Source organism: Glycine max, chromosome 11 (assembly GCF_000004515.6).
Source record: "Glycine max cultivar Williams 82 chromosome 11, Glycine_max_v4.0, whole genome shotgun sequence".
NCBI lineage: Eukaryota > Viridiplantae > Streptophyta > Magnoliopsida > Fabales > Fabaceae > Glycine > Glycine max.
This window is the reverse complement of record NC_038247.2, coordinates 17081852-17100382: the sequence shown is the minus strand read 5'-3', so window position 1 is coordinate 17100382 and position 18531 is coordinate 17081852. Positions and strand designations below refer to the sequence as shown.

At 32.6% G+C, this 18531-nt stretch overlaps 1 protein-coding gene across 2 annotated transcripts; it reads left to right on the top strand.

The window, feature by feature from the left end:
- Positions 1-1357: 1357 nt before the first annotated feature.
- Positions 1358-5346, top strand: LOC100806471 (ruBisCO large subunit-binding protein subunit alpha). 2 transcript variants are annotated; one of them, XR_416804.3, is made up of 9 exons: positions 1358-1580; positions 1667-1841; positions 1931-2052; positions 2155-2362; positions 2498-2643; positions 2759-3065; positions 3363-3814; positions 4162-4506; positions 5003-5346. XR_416804.3 is itself a non-coding variant. In XM_006591064.4 (8 exons), the coding sequence occupies exons 1-8, from the start codon at positions 1524-1526 to the stop codon at positions 4447-4449; spliced, it is 1755 nt and encodes a 584-aa protein (XP_006591127.1). In that variant the 5' UTR covers positions 1358-1523; the 3' UTR covers positions 4450-4611. The 2 variants fall into 2 exon arrangements, 1 of the variants encoding a protein (XP_006591127.1); XM_006591064.4 differs by lacking the exon at positions 5003-5346 and having other exon boundaries at positions 4162-4611.
- The last annotated feature ends 13185 nt before the right edge of the window (positions 5347-18531 follow it).

Here is an 18531-nt window from a genome sequence, read left to right as displayed (position 1 = left end):
ATCTTGTATAATAAACATGCTTGACTTTGACCGTGATGATATTGCGTTATTAGTGAGAAGAATATAATCTAATCAATTAATCTTGATCCCCAAAATTATTGTTTGATATACCATGCTTATGGTGAGCAGAATATAATATAATCAATTAATCATGATCACATTTTAAAAGGTCAAACATATAAAAATACATCATAACAAAACTAACAAGCATCAAAGGTGTAAAAAATAAAGGCCACGTAAGTGATATCTCATTTATAATGCACCCTTCTACACATAAAACAACAACCACACAAAGTATTCACTAAAAGCTTCATGTTGGCAACATATCAATAATCTCCAAAAAACCAACATATATATGAACCCTATACTTCCAACAAGTATGTATACACTAAGTACTTATCACAAATCTTATACTTCCAGCAAGTATATATACCCCCGACAAAAAGATAGCAACACACATATTCTCACCAAAAATGCCACCAACAACCCACCGACCCCAACATGCGAAATTCCTAACAAAATGTGTCTTACACCCCCTTTCCCAAACAAAATTGGATCAAGACCCCACAAATAGCAAGAATTCCCTGATTACCGAACATCAATTGTCACAAAAACAAAATAAAATTAGGAGTTTCATTCTAATTAACACAACAATAAGGCACAAACCAAAATCGAAATACAAAATTATGAACTCACATGAATTGGTAAGGAGACTGGTGCTGAGGGAAGAAGAGACTGCTGCAGAATGAACTAGGGCTAGGTTTCAATGAGAGGAACACCATGGAACGAGACTAGTATTGCGAAGGGAAAAAGAGAATCATATGTTAAAAAGAAGGGTATTTTTGTAAAAAAAATCATTAAAAAGGCTTTTGTGTTTTGGACAAAAATGATTCTGCACCAACTAATTTGGATAAACTACTCCAAGTAGCTTATCCAAATAAATTGTTTTTAACTTACTTTCAGCTTTTGTTTTTTTAAATAAATTCATACAAACATCTAAAAATTTATAATAAGCATTTTTTTATAAAATAAATGTTTTTTTTTCTATAAAAAAAACTTAACCAAACTCACCCAATATTCTATCACACTTTTTGTAAATAAAGAAATTAAATTCAAGATTTTCATAATTCATGAACTAATCCATTAGGTTAAAAAGAATGACAAATGAGTGAAATGATAAGTAAGTAAAAGTTTGTGAAAGTCAGGCTTTTATTTTTTACAATTTAAAAATTTATGTTTTTTCTTTTCATTCTAGCAACCATAAACTTAGCATTTTATACTTTCCAAAATCAAAATAAATATTTATGAATATAATTTCATTATTTATTTACCCTAAGCGACAAACCCAAATAGCAATTTGCCTTACACGAAGCCCCTCAACGGTTCAGGAATAAGTGGAATCTTCCAGAACCCCAACACTCTTCATAAAAGCCCAAACCCTAATCTTCTTCCCTCTATTGTTTTCAGTGTATTGGAAGAACCACCACTACCTTATCCATTTCCACTCCTCACCAAGCCACACCATGGCCTCAACCAACGCCCTCTCTTCAGCTTCCATTCTACGCTCTCCCAACCGCCAGGTACGTACAACCGCTACCCCCTCTCCAATTTTCATTGTCACTCTCCGATTTTATTTGATTGGTTTCGATTTTTTTTTTTTTTACAGTCTCTGACCAGAAGAGCGAACCACAACGGAAGAGTAAATTACCGTCAACCGAATAGCCGTTTCTCCGTCAAAGCCTCCGCCAAAGAGATTGCCTTTGACCAGCATTCCCGCTCTGCTATGCAGGCCGGCATTGACAAGCTCGCCGACGCCGTCGGGCTCACTCTTGGGCCCAGGGGTGGGCTTTTTTTATTCATTTTTATTATCATGATTACATAATAAACCATACTTAACAATTACTTGCAATGTTTTCTTTTTTTTTTTTAGGGAGGAATGTTGTGTTGGATGAGTTTGGAAGTCCTAAAGTGGTTAACGATGGTGTCACCATTGCTCGCGCCATCGAGCTTCCAGATCCTATGGAAAATGCCGGTGCAGCTCTTATTAGAGAGGTGTGTGTCAATGTTATGTGTAATTTTTGTTTTTGTGTGGAAAAATGTTTAATTAAGGTTGCTAGTAAGACTAACTAATGACTCTGCTAATGTTTAATTAAGGTTGCTAGTAAGACTAACGACTCTGCCGGTGATGGGACGACCACGGCTTCGGTTCTTGCTCGCGAGATAATTAAGCTGGGGCTTCTTAGTGTGACTTCTGGGGCTAATCCTGTGTCTCTTAAGAGAGGGATTGATAAAACTGTGCAGGGTTTGGTGGAGGAGTTGGAGAAGAAGGCCAGGCCTGTGAAAGGTGGAGATGATATCAAAGGTAATCTAATTATTATTGTTTTTATCGTTAGTTTGATATTGCTCTAACTCTAAGACCAGTTGTTGTGATTTATGGTTAGTTTGTTGAGGTGATGAGTTTTTTTTTTTGTGTGTTTTGTTGGTGTTGTTGTGACAGCTGTTGCTTCCATTTCTGCTGGGAATGATGAGTTGATTGGGCAAATGATTGCGGAAGCAATTGATAAGGTTGGACCTGATGGTGTTTTGTCCATTGAGTCTTCGTCTTCATTTGAGACCACAGTTGAAGTGGAAGAAGGAATGGAGGTATCACTTCTATGAAGAATTGTGATAATAGTGAAAAAAGATAAAAAAAAAGTTTTGTTTTGATAAACTTCCCAATAATTTCCCGGTCTAATTGTATGGCTTTGCTTACTTGTAGATTGACAGAGGGTATATCTCGCCTCAATTTGTGACAAACCCTGAGAAGTTGATTGTTGAATTTGAGAATGCGAGAGTGTTGATCACGGATCAGAAGATTTCAGCAATAAAAGATATTATACCACTGTTGGAGAAAACCACTCAGTTGAGAGCTCCTTTGCTTATCATTGCTGAGGATGTCACTGGTGAGGCTTTGGCCACCCTTGTTGTGAATAAGCTACGTGGTATCCTTAACGTTGCTGCCATCAAAGCTCCTGGCTTTGGTGAGCGGCGAAAGGCCCTGCTTCAAGACATTGCTATATTGACTGGTATGTGAAATTTCTACTTATTAAAGTTTTTAGTTGGATATTCACTACATGTAACATTATTTAGTTGGATATCCTAGTTTATTTTAAGGTTGTGGTGTGTAGTAATCATTTGTCAAGTTACCCTTGAATTTTGTCTCAACCCATTGATATGATGAAATGGCAAATCTTCCATTGCTGTAATAAAGTGCATCGCTAAGTAGGAAACATGATTTCTTTTGTGGAAGTATCATTCTGTAGTATATTATTTAGTTCTTTCTTGAGACAGTTTGTTGACAACTTTGCATGTTTAACTGCTAGGTGCTGAGTTCCAAGCTAGTGATCTGGGTCTGCTTGTTGAAAACACCTCAGTGGAGCAGCTTGGCTTGGCTCGGAAAATTACCATCTCCAAGGATTCTACCACTATCATTGCTGATGCTGCAACAAAGGATGAGCTGCAAGCCAGGGTTGCTCAGTTAAAGAAGGAGCTGTCACAGACAGACTCAGTATATGATACTGAGAAACTGGCTGAGAGGATAGCTAAACTGTCTGGTGGAGTTGCAGTCATCAAGGTTGGTGCTGCCACAGAGACCGAGCTTGAGGATCGTAAGCTCCGAATTGAGGATGCCAAGAATGCAACTTTTGCTGCCATTGAGGAAGGTATTGTACCTGGTGGAGGTACTGCACTGGTTCATCTCTCCACTCATGTCCCAGCACTCAAGGACAAGCTTGATGATGCAGATGAGAGGCTAGGAGCCGACATTGTGCAAAAGGTGAGAATACTGATTTATTTGCACATATTTTGATGAGTATGGTATAATTATTGCTTTCACAGCTCATGTGCCACTGTTACATGAAACATACAAAATTGCACATTACATATTTACAATAAAGAAAGAACATCGGCAATAAAAATATATGCTTAGATACTTGTTAAATTCCCCATAAAATTGTGGTTGGATGGCCAATTTGATTGTGTTACTTTAAGTTGAAGTACTGGTGATACACAATCAAGATGACATTTGTCCTTGCTCCTTGTATACATAATTTGGGTCTATGTATTATCTTAATATATATCATGATATGAATGTAAAAGATATTATGAATGCTATATATGCAGGCACTGATAGCTCCTGCAGCATTGATTGCTCAAAATGCTGGAATAGAAGGTGAAGTTGTTGTGGAGAAAATAAAGAGTGGTGAATGGGAGGTCGGTTACAATGCTATGGTAGACAGGTATGAGAATTTAGTGGAGGCTGGAGTTATCGACCCTGCCAAGGTAACAAGGTGTGCATTGCAGAATGCTGCTTCAGTTGCTGGAATGGTGTTGACCACACAGGCCATTGTGGTGGAAAAACCTAAGCCCAAGGCACCTGTAGCTGGTGCCCCACAAGGCCTTACCGTTTAATTTTTAGGTTATTAGGGCTACGGCAAAGAACAGTTTTGTGCAGAAAATTGAAAGAGCGTAAGTGTTAGAATTCTGTTCAATAAAAAAAAATGTATTTGTAAACAGTTTTAGATCTGTTCGGCTTGATGAGAGAAAAGAGGTTATAATATTGGATTCTAGTCATGGTATGTTTAATGATATTGAAATAAGGTAGTCATCTGATATTTTTCTTCAAGTTTTAATGTTGTAAGCATAAGTAATTTTAGGCTCTTGATTTTGGATCAACTTTAAGATTGGAATAACAAACTCATTTGATAGTTAAGTGACTTAACAAACTCATTCTACAAAATATAAACAATGGACCCAAAATAAGTCTTTTTAAAATTTTGTTTTAAGATTCCAATCTGAAAAAAAAAAGGTATATCTTGTATTTCTGTTAAATAAAGTATTATTTCAACGATCAGTCTTGGAACATTAGAACTCTTCTAGGAACTTTTTTCCTCCAACATATTTCGTCAATTTTACTCCAAATTCTATTGGTGAACTGATATATTTCTTGCATGTATTTCTTTAGGGAGAGAAATATACCGATGATTTCGTTCGTTTCTGTGCCAAGAAAGTAATACACCATGAATTGCTCCAGCATTTTCAACATCAGTCAATCTACATGCAAGCAGACGATGTGAATCCTCCCTCCATCAGATTTGAGAAAATAATGGGTACTCGTTGAAGTTGTTTATCTTCTATTTTAGTAGTTGAAATGCAAACCCACTAGGGTCGGCCTAGTGGGATAGTGGATCATAAGTTCTAACTTCAATGCAATTATTTTTTTTTAAAAAATGTATGGATTATCTCCCAGTCATCACTGACTTGTTGCCAGTTGTGCATTTTATATAAGTTGTTGCTTTTTAAGTCAAATGAGTTTTTTAATCCTTTAATTTATTTTTTAATTTAATTTGATCTTTTAATTTCTTTAACTCTTCCCCAAAATGGATATTTTCCCAAAAAATGAATTAGTTTTAAAAATTAAAATATTAAATTAAATAAAAAAGTTAGATTTTTAAATTGAAACGATATTAAAAATTAGAAGATTAAATTAAATAAAAAAATTAAAAATTAAATTGAATCTAAATAATAAATTAGAAGACTAAAAAATGTAATTTAACTCTTTTTATCTCTTCATCAAAATGCTTGAGTATGTTGTTGATATTGTTTTAATGCCAACTTCAAAAGTGCTTTTCATAGGAAAAAAAAATCACCAAAATCGTTTATGCATCTATAACCCAAGTCTTTTCTCATACTCCTTTGCTTGTGTCCTGTGTTCTCTCGTGGATCACTTTCATCGGTCCATTATTGAATCTTACAATGTTATCGATTTAGTTCCTATTGTTATACATTGATCATTAAATCTTACACTTTTTAGTTTGATTCCTATATATGTGCATTCTTCACTTATTTTCTATGTCTAATGCTTTTTTAATTTGATCCTATATGTAATACATTCTTAATTCATCCCTACATGTAAAGAACCAATTAAAAATATGTTACACTATAAGAACCAAAATAAGAATGTATAATATGGTTAATGGTGATGGGGACCAACCGGTACCAATTTTGTAAGTTTTTCAATGTAAGAATTAAATTAAAAATGTGTGGCACGTGTAGGAACTAAATTGCATGTTAAATTTTCTCTCTCTTTTTTTTAAGTGAATGTCGTATATCATTGGCTAAAATCTAAAGACCGATTCCTCAAGACACGGAGACCCAGGGGCAGACCCAGTAAAAAAAAAATAGAGGACAAATATAATCCAAGTAATTTTAGGCTAAATGACTTATTTAGTTATTTATCTTATTTTTTTTAGTTTAATTTAATTCTTTATCTTAATTTTTTGTTTAATTTAATTTTTTAATCCTTTAAAAATGATTTTTTTTATTCAATTTTCTCCCTTCTCCTCTATTTTATTTTTAACTAAAAAAGTTCATTATTAAATCATTAACAACATGAATTTTAAATGGACCGAAGAATTGAATTGAACAAAAAAAATATAAGTGACCAAAATACAAAGATTTAAAAGATAAATGAGTAAATTGAACCAAAAAAAAAGAAGATAAAAGGACCAAAATAATTTTCTTAAAAAAAATAAAGGAGTAAACTGAATCAAAAGATAAGATAAAGGATTAAATTAAACTTTTTAAAAGATAAAAAGTCAAACTAAAAAAAATAAAAGACCAAATAGGTTATTTAGTCATAATTTTATAATAAAAATCTACACTAATTATTTATTTATAAGACAAAAAAATCAAAATCTATTAAAATGAATTTAGACAAATGTCTTCTACATTTTAATATTTCTTTTTATTATATCATGTTATTGATATAAAATACCGATAATTTATTAGTATAGAAATTAATATTTCATTTATTTTTCTATAATCAAAGTCTTCAATAAAAAATAATTAATTTAATATTAAAATATTATATATATATAGATATATATTAAGAAAAATCAGGAGGCCCCTCCCTAATAATACGTTGGTTCGTCCCTGCCGAGACCGACTTAAATTCTTACAACAAATGTTCTTTCATGCACATACTCAAAGATGAAAGAAATAAAGCATATTTAAGAGATATAATTATTTATAAACTATGTCCTTCCATATTAGTTAAATAGATATATATTTTTTGCTTAATGAACCTATAGGTGGAGCCAGGGAGTCACTGCGGGTTGTCATGGTCATTCCCTAATTTTTAACTCCCTTTAAAAAAATTATATAAAGTATTTTATGACACCCCTGGTAGAAAGAAAAAAAAATATGAGGGATTTGATCTCGTCTCGCTTAAATCCAAAGTCCTTCCTCTCCCACTGAATGTACCTAGTTTTTATTTTATCACTTTAGTTTTGTTTTACAATAAAAAATACAGAATAGAAAACCAAGGACAACCCAAGTATATGCAGCGGTTCCAACTTGATTCATTTTGTATTTGGAGTATATCTGCAAGATGTCTTCCTTTCCGAAAAAGAAGTTGTAGATTACACTCACGGAACTTAGTAGGTTGGGGCTCCCCCAAATTTATTCTTATTACACCAATGAACTCAATGCATAATTTAATGCTCTCTATGTTCGGTTTGTTACTTTGCAAACTGATCCCCGAAGAATTCTCTCGTGTACGCAGAGTCGAAAAAATGTGATTCTTTATTTAGGTAGCATCTTGACTAATACCAACCCTATACAATTTCATTATAAAGACCAACAGCTTCGACAGAATCTGATTCAACAGTGATAGTCTTTTTTTTTTTTTTTTAAAAGAAGAGTGATAATCTTAGAAAGTATATTTGATTCATCGTCATGGTTATCAAACTCAAGAGTTAATTTCCTTTATGAATTTACAAATCTACTTGTCCTCTATCAATTAACACTCTTGAGTAAATTCTTTTTTTTAGTAGACTCTAGGTAAACTCTATAAACTCTAAATAGACACGGTAGACTCTCAAGTTTACCACCGAGTCAACGAGTTAGCAAGTTAAAAAAATTAGACTAAAATGTAAGTTATTTTTTATTGTTTTATGTTTATTTAGCATTCAACATACTTTTATTTAACGTGTTATTCTCAAATACAAAATTCTCATCTTTAATAATATCACACATTTATTCTCTAATAACATCAAATCCTCGATGAGAATGATCTATCGCTATTATAACTTCTACAAGTTATTGTTGTCTAGTGGTGATGTATTATTACTTGACTTGGTTATTTAAGTATTCTGAACTTTATGATTTATTATTTTACTTTATTATATTGTTGAAATGTTTAATTAGTATGTTATTTATAGATATTTTGTTATTATTTTTATATGAAGTAGACTCTTACGAGTCTACGAGTAGAGTATCTGAAACTCGTCTGCGTAAATTCTCAAGTTTGATAACTTTACATGATATTTGTATAATGTAACATCCCAATTTTTCATAAATAAATTTAAAAAGCTTTTTAGTAAAAATAAATAAATAAATAAATATAGAGCAAATAATAGGCTGAGTACCCTAGGTATAAATAGTTATGTTAAGTCAGCTGCCTCTTTTGGCCTCATTTTCGTTTTTCCTCTTCTCCTTTCAAAATCCTTTCTTCTTCCCGCAGCCCACCAAACCTGTCTCAGTAAAATGACGATTTCGAACACGTTCACCGTTGGATCGTCGTGAAATTTGAGTATCATGTTCGCAACCCAATTATGAACATTCTCACCGTTGGGAATTTCAAAATCATATCTGAGCTTAAAGAAAAGACCTTCGCATTGTAGCATTTTAATTTCCCGCAGAAACCCAAAACTTTCTCGGTAAAACTACGATCCCGGTTTCGTTAGCCGTTGGATTTTCATGAAATTTGGATACGTTGTTCAAAATTCAATTCCGCACGCTTCCACCGTTGGGATTTGCGAGAAAATATTCGTGGAGGAAGAAAAAGGAATCGCATGAAGACAGTACAAGTGGAGGTTTCAATCTCTTCTCCGTCTCTCTTACGTTTGGGAATTCTATCGAAGCAGTCAGAGGAATAATTGAAAGAATTTCAGGGAACCGCTAGAGATGTTGCTATCGCTGGCTGAAGACACGTGAGTCCGCCCAGAGGTAAGGGATGAGTTATTCACAATTGGGGATTAGTGAGAACATGTGTAGGGATCCTTAGAGGATTAAATTGAGGTTTTATTTTGGGATGTTTGTTAAATTACAATTTTTTCCTTTATGATTATAAATAAAATATTGATGTCCTAATGAAGATTGCTTGATAAATTCTGCTCTTGATATTTGTATGTTTCGACCTATGATTTTGATATAATTGTGTAATATTATTTGAGGGGTTTTAGTCCTCATGTTGTGATGGTCTTTAATATAAATTGTTATATTGAGGATATGAAATGATGATTCAAATTGTGAGTATGTGATGAATTGTAGAATAACATGTTGCTTTGAGATTATAATATTGTTATTGAGGTTGAGTATAAGTGTAAAGTTGAACATGTGTTAATGTGTGAGATACGTGTAAACATGTGATGGTGGATTGTCACACTATGAGATGTGAAATTGTGAATGAGTTCTAGTTGTGGATAAGTGTGTAGTTAACACTTGATGTAAAATTACTTGTGTTGTAAGCTATGAATTGTACAATAACCCGACCAGTGTTATCTTGAGAAAAGCGTTGATGCGCAGTGTTAAAGAGAAAATGTAGGTTTCCTATTTAGGAATCAGCGTTAAATCGTAGAGCAATTGTGTTGAACGTGTTTAAAACACGGGTGTAAGGTCGTGGGTGTTGTATAATTCATGAGCAGTGTCTGCATGCAAAAATTATTTTAGGGGTTGAACCTGAATCAGGAGGGAGAGGCCCTGACGGACTCTTCGGAGTGTAGGCCTTGGGGGTCACCGGGTTTGAGTGCTCCTTTAAGCCTATGCTGATCTCATATGGTTGGAGCATTCTCGCAAAACATCGTGACCCTGACTGGTCTCCCTATGATCTTACTTAGTGAGAGTGACCTGACAAACCCATGGTGTGGTGTGTCTTGTTATGTACTCCTAAGCGCCGCAGGGTGGTTTTTCACTGACATGATACCACATTGCATATATGATTGAGTCTTAACATAACTATTGCATATACTTGCTAATTGATGTGTTATTATATCTTGATCGAAGTGTTGGATTCTTGTGTAATGTGATTGATAATTGAAAAGTGAATTTTGAATGACGAAGTGGTGAAGTTACGTGAGCTATGTTTAAGCAAGTGGTATCTCATTTATATAATATGTATACTTAATTGTCTTGTTTCTCTATTAGCTAGGAATGTGATAACTCACTCCCTGTGTGTTGTTGTGTTTGGATCCTGTGATGATCTTGAACTTGTGTTCGGGGGAGCAGATGAATAGGTGGATGACTATGAAGAACCTCATGCTAGAGGACACGGGAACACAACGCTCTGATAGGATGTGACATTAGGATATAGGTTTTATATTAATTGTATGAAACTTAGACGACTTTGTTGAGTCGAGAATACTTTATTATATATTTGGACAAGTTTGAATATGATGTAGAAGAAAATGAATGTGAGTCTTTTTCCCCTTTGAAAGACTTGTTTAAAAAAAATGTTTTATAAATACTTTTAATTAATATTTGAATTTTTTTTATTCCTTATTAGTATATATGTGAGGGGTAGAGGGTGTCACATATAACATGAGAAATTGAAGATGTATCCGTTATTGATTTAGAGAAAAAATTATGCACTAAAAGTGTAAAAAAATTTACAAGTCACCTAATCAAAAATTAATATGTATGATAAATTTATTGGTTTTTAAAATAATTATTTTAAAATAATTCAAACATAATTTGTGATTAGATGACATTATAAAATTATTATAGCGTGTATAAATATTAACCCATTGATTTAAAGGGAGCTAGCAATGCTTATTTAATAAGTTAATTTAAGTCCACCTTATTTTCATGCTTTATACATCTTTTCATTTTTAAGAGTTATACCCTTTTTTTAATGTCACATTGAAAAGTAAATTTGAGAGCAAAATAATTAGCATCTTAGCATTTTCTTTGTACATTTTAAAGTTATATGCTTAGATTAAAAATAAGTGAATTATGTACATTATTGTATATTTTTCATAAGTCAATTGTTTTGTTATGTGAAAGATTGAAATTTTACGTAATTAAAATTTTGATAAAAAAAATACAAAGACTCGTCAATTTAACTAAAAACGAGAGTTACTTCTACAAACAAGTACTTATATATCTTAAAATCTGAAGAAAAAAATTGCATAACTCTTCTTTAATAATTAATGGTTAAGATGAAAATACTCTTAATTCATAGGTGATAGGCCCCAATATCACAATGTGAAAAATGTTGATAGGCTAGTGAAAGGTACTCGTGAGTCGTGACCATGGGGTCGTCGTCCCCATTTCAATGCGAAGATTCCGTTAACGATGTATTTTCTGAGTTCCCATCTTGATAGTGATAATAATAATCATATTCATATGTTAGCTCATATGTACTATGTTTTACAAATAAATTTTAAAAAATTGTATTGAATAAAAAAATTATATTAAGTTTTATTGTTAATTTATTTTCAGAATTAAAATATTTTTAAAAATAGGACTCTAATTGAATCTTAGTAGTGATGTCATTTAGTTGGGAAATTGGCCCAATTGTACCTTTTCTTCTCTCTCTTTTTTGTTTTTTTATTAGGCCCAAGTGATCCAATATTTTAAAATAGTTTATTCTTTTCTGCATTGAGCTGAAAGTGTCCATTCATTTGTGTTTTTCTCTCTCTCTAATCATTGGTCTTGAGCTGGTTCAAATTCGAAATGCATTATTTATTTATATAAAATAGAAAACAATATATTTTAATAATTATGAAAAAATTGAGTGTTCAATAAATAGAGGTTAATCCAATATGCAACTTTTAGTATTTGGCAAAATTTTAGTGATTCAAAACAATTTTTTTGTTCTGTATCATTTTAGTCTATTAGCTTATATCAACAAAAGTTGATCTAGTTGATAAAAAAAAAAAACTTATTTCAGAAGAAGTGAGTTCAACTCTCATTGGGTATATGTTTTGATTAAAATTGTGAGAGCTTAAAAGTAATTTTGAGATAGAAGTAATATTTTCTTCTTCTTTATTTGGTGTATTAGAATATGTTATTGTGTATTAAAATTTACAAAGTATTTTCCAAACTTCAATCGAAACATAACCTATTGAGGTGAGGATCTCCTGATAGGTAATCTAACTCCAAGCTAAAAAAATAAGAAATATCTCATATTCTCTCTAAAAAAACGTCGCTAGTAGAAAAGGTTTCACAATATCAAAAACTCCATGTCATAAGAAAATCGAAATAAACATTACTTTCTTAATTCAAAAGGTATACAACCTGTACAAAAAATACTTAAAAAAACCAATTTTAAGAAATTTGTATGTAACCGAACTTACTAACGGGAAACAGACTTTTATGATCGTTGCTGCAAAGTATGTATGATCTATTTGCGCGTCTCTCTTTTTTATAAAGAATCGCAAAATTTCATTAAATAAAGACTCTGTTGCTTTGTTTTTAAAATCATTTTTTATTATATATACGTTTTATTACAAAATTAATATGTGAGATTAATTTTGAGGTTCTAATTATTTTAGTAGTTTAAAATTAGAAATAATTTTATTTAACTAAAAAAAATAGATGGTCCAAACATCAACTAGAAAGTTAGCTCCAACGAGTAGCCCCACTTTGAACTACGTAGCCATCCCATCATGAAACAGATGCTTATTTTCTTCCATTGCACCGTAAACAATAAAAATGCATCTAAAGAAATCTACTAATGCAGCATCGAAGCATATACACAAGCATCAAATTCCACTTTCATGGCTACCATTTTTGCATTTGGGTACGCCATATATGGCCTCTTTTAATTTTTAATGTTTATTTGTAGTCGGGGTTTCACTTTTTTTGCCGCGTTCTTTGCCACTTATTTTTCTTTATTTGACCATAACAAATCTAATTAGTATATTATATTCGTACAATAATAAATATGTATAACAATCCATATACATAAAAGAGAGAAATATAAGATACATTATGGAGAAAGAAAAAAAAAGGTATTATATAAGTTATTGCATAATTTTATCATACAAATATAATATAATATCTGTCCTGTATATTCTCTCTCTTTTTTTCTCTCAATAATTAGGGAAACTTCCACGTCTATGTCCCACCAAATTTAGGTCTATTTGTTTAGCAATGGAAACATTCTTAAATATGTGCAAAATTGGATTTGCTAAATGGAAATGGTACTAATTCAGCTTAGAATAAATTCCGTATCAACCAATAGCGGATAATAATTAAATCAAGACGCACTTTCGAAACCTTTTTCTTTTTGTATTTTTGTTTTTGGTTGTCAGATGCACTTTTGTTTTAGCTTATGATATTGTATATTCTCCTTATTAAAATAAAAAATTATCCTTCTGGACGATCCTAAAAGCACATTTATACACGGAATAGAAAGTTGAATAACATAAATTGTTATTTTTTTATAATTGAAAAACATAATTATATTTTACCTTCTAAAATGCACACCGATCACCTACAATAAAATGCTACGAATACACTATTAGAAAATATGGATTTAACATCATTTTTGACAAAATCGATGTGAACATAAATATGGTGACATAATTGTAAATAATGTGTATTTGTTAACATCGATTTTCTGAAAATCCGATGTTAATGAACTGAAGTTAATATCGGTTCTTGAAAAACCAATGTTAACATTACTTCGTTAACATCGGTTTTTCAAGAACTGATGTTAACTTCAGTTAATTAAGATTGGGTTTTCAAAAAACTGATGTTAATGTATGATAAGTTAACATCGGTTTTTTCGAGAAAACCTTCCAGAAAACCGATGTTAAGGTTAACATCATTTGATTAACATCGGTTTTGTATTGAAAACCGATGTTGGACTTACATTTAAAAATATTAGAACGCGAGCCCTATTTTGCTCGCACTCTTTTTTTTTTTCGTCTAAGGTTCTTCTTCGCGACTATATCTCTCTGTCTCTGCAACCTTATCGAGACATTGACAACCCGCCACTTTTCACAACTCTGTCTTAGGTACTTTTTGCAACTCTGTCTCAGGTATTTCTAATAATGAATGTAGCAAACAATGCCCCAGTGAGAGGGGCTAGCGCTAGCTAGATAGGGTTGTGTTGCTGAGCTTGTAGATTTTGTGCATGTTTATAGCTTGCTTTCTGGGGATTGATTTATTTGGGGAAATTTCTGGGGTTTCTTTGAGCCTTGATGATAAGTGTATGTATATTGGAATTTGGGACGGAACTTATGCAAGCTTGCTTCAGTATAATAGGAAGCACCAATATAAATATCTTGATGCCTACTATTAATATATAGCATTGACCATACATGAAACTAGCTAGAGAGAACAAAAACTGCTGATAATAGTACACTCCATAGGTAGTCATGTTGCGTAAACCACTACTACAAGAAAGCACTTTAAATTATAGTATTAGGTAGTAATTTCTGTGGTTGTGTTGATCATGCTTGCCCTCACATGACTAACAGGTGCCCTCACTTTAAATTGCCAATGTTGGTGCCACATTGAAGCTTGTCACAATTCTGCCATCACTGGTGGTGACTTGAAAAGAGAGGGATTATCCATTGAGGTATGAGTTGCTCTACGAATTTTGCCCCCAATTCATCAACATGGGTTGCCACCCAATTTTGGACCCTTTGATGGACACTGAATTCACATCACCAACTCCACCCACATTGGTGATCAAAACTAGGTTGAAGTATGAGTGGCCATTGATTGTGAACCTTATTTCTCCCCTTTTTCACACAAGGAACCCTGCCATCATCACCAAAAGTATAGTTTAGTTTTGTAGTAGTTAACCATATGAAAATTGAAAATTTGAATTCTTTAGTGAGAAGTCTATGATTCACTTACCAATATTAAATCAGCATAACAGTAGAGTCCAATTCTATTTTAAGCACTTTGTTTACTTCTCGTGGCCTTTGGAAAACATGGTCAACTGAATGGCCAATCTTTTAATTTCGATTCATGGTTATCAATAGCAGTGTTTTCACAATGTAGTGTTGCATTGCAACCATTCCCTGCTATAGAAACTACATCACCAGAGGGTTATTGTGTCGTGTGTCTTACCCATAATCATGCTTAAAATCGTGGCAATTCACAGTTGTTGCAGCCACTGCTAAATAAGGGGTGAAAAAAGTCTTTGCCCCTTGCCCAATCTTTTGGGATTATTTTCATGATTTCATCCCTTTTTTCATAAGAACAACATTCAAAACCTTCTTTGAAGCTTTATTCACACAACATACACTACTCTCTCACCTGTTTCAATAAGAACCACCCAGACCAAGTGTTTGCCAAAACATACCTACTTCTCGATTTTGCACAAAATGTTATGTTGATAGTTTGCACATCCTTTACTGCCAATTCTCACAAAAAGTCTTCTGAGAAGTGACAAAAAGGTACATCCCTTTCTCTGACTCTATTTGGTCACTCACACTTTTTTCTTTTCTAAATCCTCATACTGTTGTACTTGCTCACCACTATACCCTATCTTCATTGGTCAAAGATCTGAGTCTTCTGACTTTTTTAACTTCATTGGTTACCCTTGACACAATTCTTATATCATCCACTTGGAGGCTTAAATTTATTTGACTTAAGACTTATTGTTACTAACTTGTGTGAATATTGTATAGCTTAAGAATTTGACTTTTGATTATATAACTTTCACTTTGTGTAACTTTTTATATTTGAGTGTTTATATAAGGGTAATATAAATTATAAAGCGCCAAATAATATGTTTTTTAAATAAAAAACTGGTTGAGAATTTAGTTTATAATGTTCCTCCAATTGCCTTGGCAATGTATCCTTAGTTATGCAATAAATGAAGACAAACAGTCTAAGCATAGTGTGGTTAAGATTTTGATTTTGAACTCATCAATGTTGAAGCAAAATTGGAACTGCATAATCCCTTAAAAATTGCCACTTTTGTTCTTTCCTTTGTTTTACCCTACAATCTACAAGTCTGCTAGCAAATTTGAGGTCAAGTCTTACAACAAGTGATTCATCATTTTAAACTATTTTAGAAAAAAAATCTTAAATTGATGACACATTGTTTGATCATTTAGAATAAAGCAAAGGATATTATGGAAAGCCAATCATGTCTTCCAATTCACTTGAATATATGAAAGCAGAAGTAGTGAGATAATATCCATTCAGGATCCTGTTAGTGGGGGTGCACATTGTGCATTGGCACCCTACTAAAGTAAGAAGCTAGGGAAGTGTGATTTCAAAGCTTATCAAGTACTCTCCTTCTCCTTATTGGGATTAAGGATTATCTTTATCACTAATCAATATCATATTAACATGTACATTACATGTGTGCAAGCATCAGCCAGAAGGGGAGTTCTGAATGTTCATCTTGATGAGCAAAACCAAAGGGTGCTTTTGCGTGGGAAGGCTGTTAAAGTGATGAAAGGGTATGTTCTGGTCTAGTCCTGTTCTTAGCATTGTAGATTATATTATTGCATCAAAGTATATTTCAGATGACTAGAATTGTAATTGAAATTCTAAAGTGTTACGATACTTTATTTTATCACATAAAATAGGCAACCTCCGAGCATTATGTGTTTTAGTGTTTGATGTCCACAAACATGGTATAATAATAATACTTGTTGATTTGAATAAGATGGTCAAGTCAGTGCTTCTTTAGTTTGCAGAGTGATAATCATGCACATGAATATATCAAAGTGAAAGGAATCAATTTGAGTGGTGGACAGAAGCAAATATGGTATAATAATAATACTTGTTGATTTGAATAAGAAGGTCAGGTCAGTGCTTCTTTAGCAAGAGAAAAAAATACTGAGACAATAGTAAATTGACTAAATGCTGGTTTTTGAATTCTTTAGTGAGAAGTCTTTGATTCACTCACCAATATTAGATCAGCATAACAGTAGAGTCCAATCCTGTGAGGCTATAGCTGTAAACAATATAATCTGTAGCAAAACAATAGAGTTTTGGTAACATAGTACCTTAAAGAGATGGGATCTTGTATGAGCATCCAATGCACTGAAGGGATCATCAAACAGATATATATCACAACCATGGTATAGGGCACGGGCTATTTGCACTATTTGCTTCTGTCCACCACTCAAATTGATTCCCTTCTCTCTGATAGTGGTTTGATCACCAAATGCTAGAACCTCAAGGTCTTTTGTCAAGGAACATGCTCCTAGCACCTTATCATACAATTCAAACACCATAACAAAAGGAATTTCCCTCAATTTTGTATTGTTGTGCACTTGCACAAGTTCATATTCCAAACAACATCTGTCTCTTCATCACCACACATCAAGTCAGAAAAAATAGTACAATTACCGCTTAAGACCCATATATTCATGTGCATGATTATCACCCTATAGAAATATGCTACATAATAGAACATTTATTTTTAAAAAAATAATAGAATTATAGAACATCTATACATAATTTACCATGCCAAAATTTAAATTGTGGAAATTTTTTATTTGAATTTCTTTGACTGTGTTTATTGCAATGTATGTGTATTTCCCTCATATTTCTCAATATCTGACTTTTAATTGAAATATTTAATTTGTAGGAACTATTTGTGTTAGTGCTTGCATCGTCATCACAACATTCATTGTTCGACATTATAATGATCATCATCACAAGTACGAAAGTTTTTCATCAACTTTTGATGTTCATTTTTGTTATCAATGCTTTTGTACATTGTTGTCTGTGTTTAATGACCAATGCATCAAATATACAAGTTTTGTTCATCATGAGTGAACCTTAGATTCCTGTTTGAGATTGAATATAATGATTCTTGCGGATAGTTTGCATTAATCATTGTATTCAATCTTAAATTGTCTGTTTGGACAGTTTAGGAGACTTATATTTTTATGGTAGATTCATGTGTTAAGGTTAACATTATTTTGTTTAATTTGATAAAATTTCGGTACAATGCATTTCTAGTTGTTCTCTGAGTGCATACTTGATTATCGGGAAATTAATGTCACCGATTTCATGTTGTGTACTTGGAGACCAATGCGAAATGTTGCTGAAATTTTATCAAATTTAATAAAATAGAATAACCTTGACGTATGAAGCTACCATAAAAAAAATGTCTTCCTGAATGGGATAGGGCCACACCAATAATGAAAAAGTGAGATTTTCATGCATCGAATAACTTTGTTAGTATGACAGAGTTATTATTTAGATGGATCGAAGTTGGATGAACGAAAGTCAAATGAGCTCTGCATATGAGGAAGGTGTCGAAGAGTTCTTGCAATTTGCTTCCGAAAGAAGTCGATCGGATGAGGACAAAATTTTTTTATCCTTGTATAAACTGTTTGAACGGGAGACGACATACGGGAGCATCTGTTGTGTGATGGGATTAAGAAGAATTATACAACATGGATATGGCATGGTGAATTGACAGACATGCAGAGTGGGTCCCAATCTGAACCGTTTGATGTAGAAATGGGAGATCGCTTAGAGGATATGATTCGT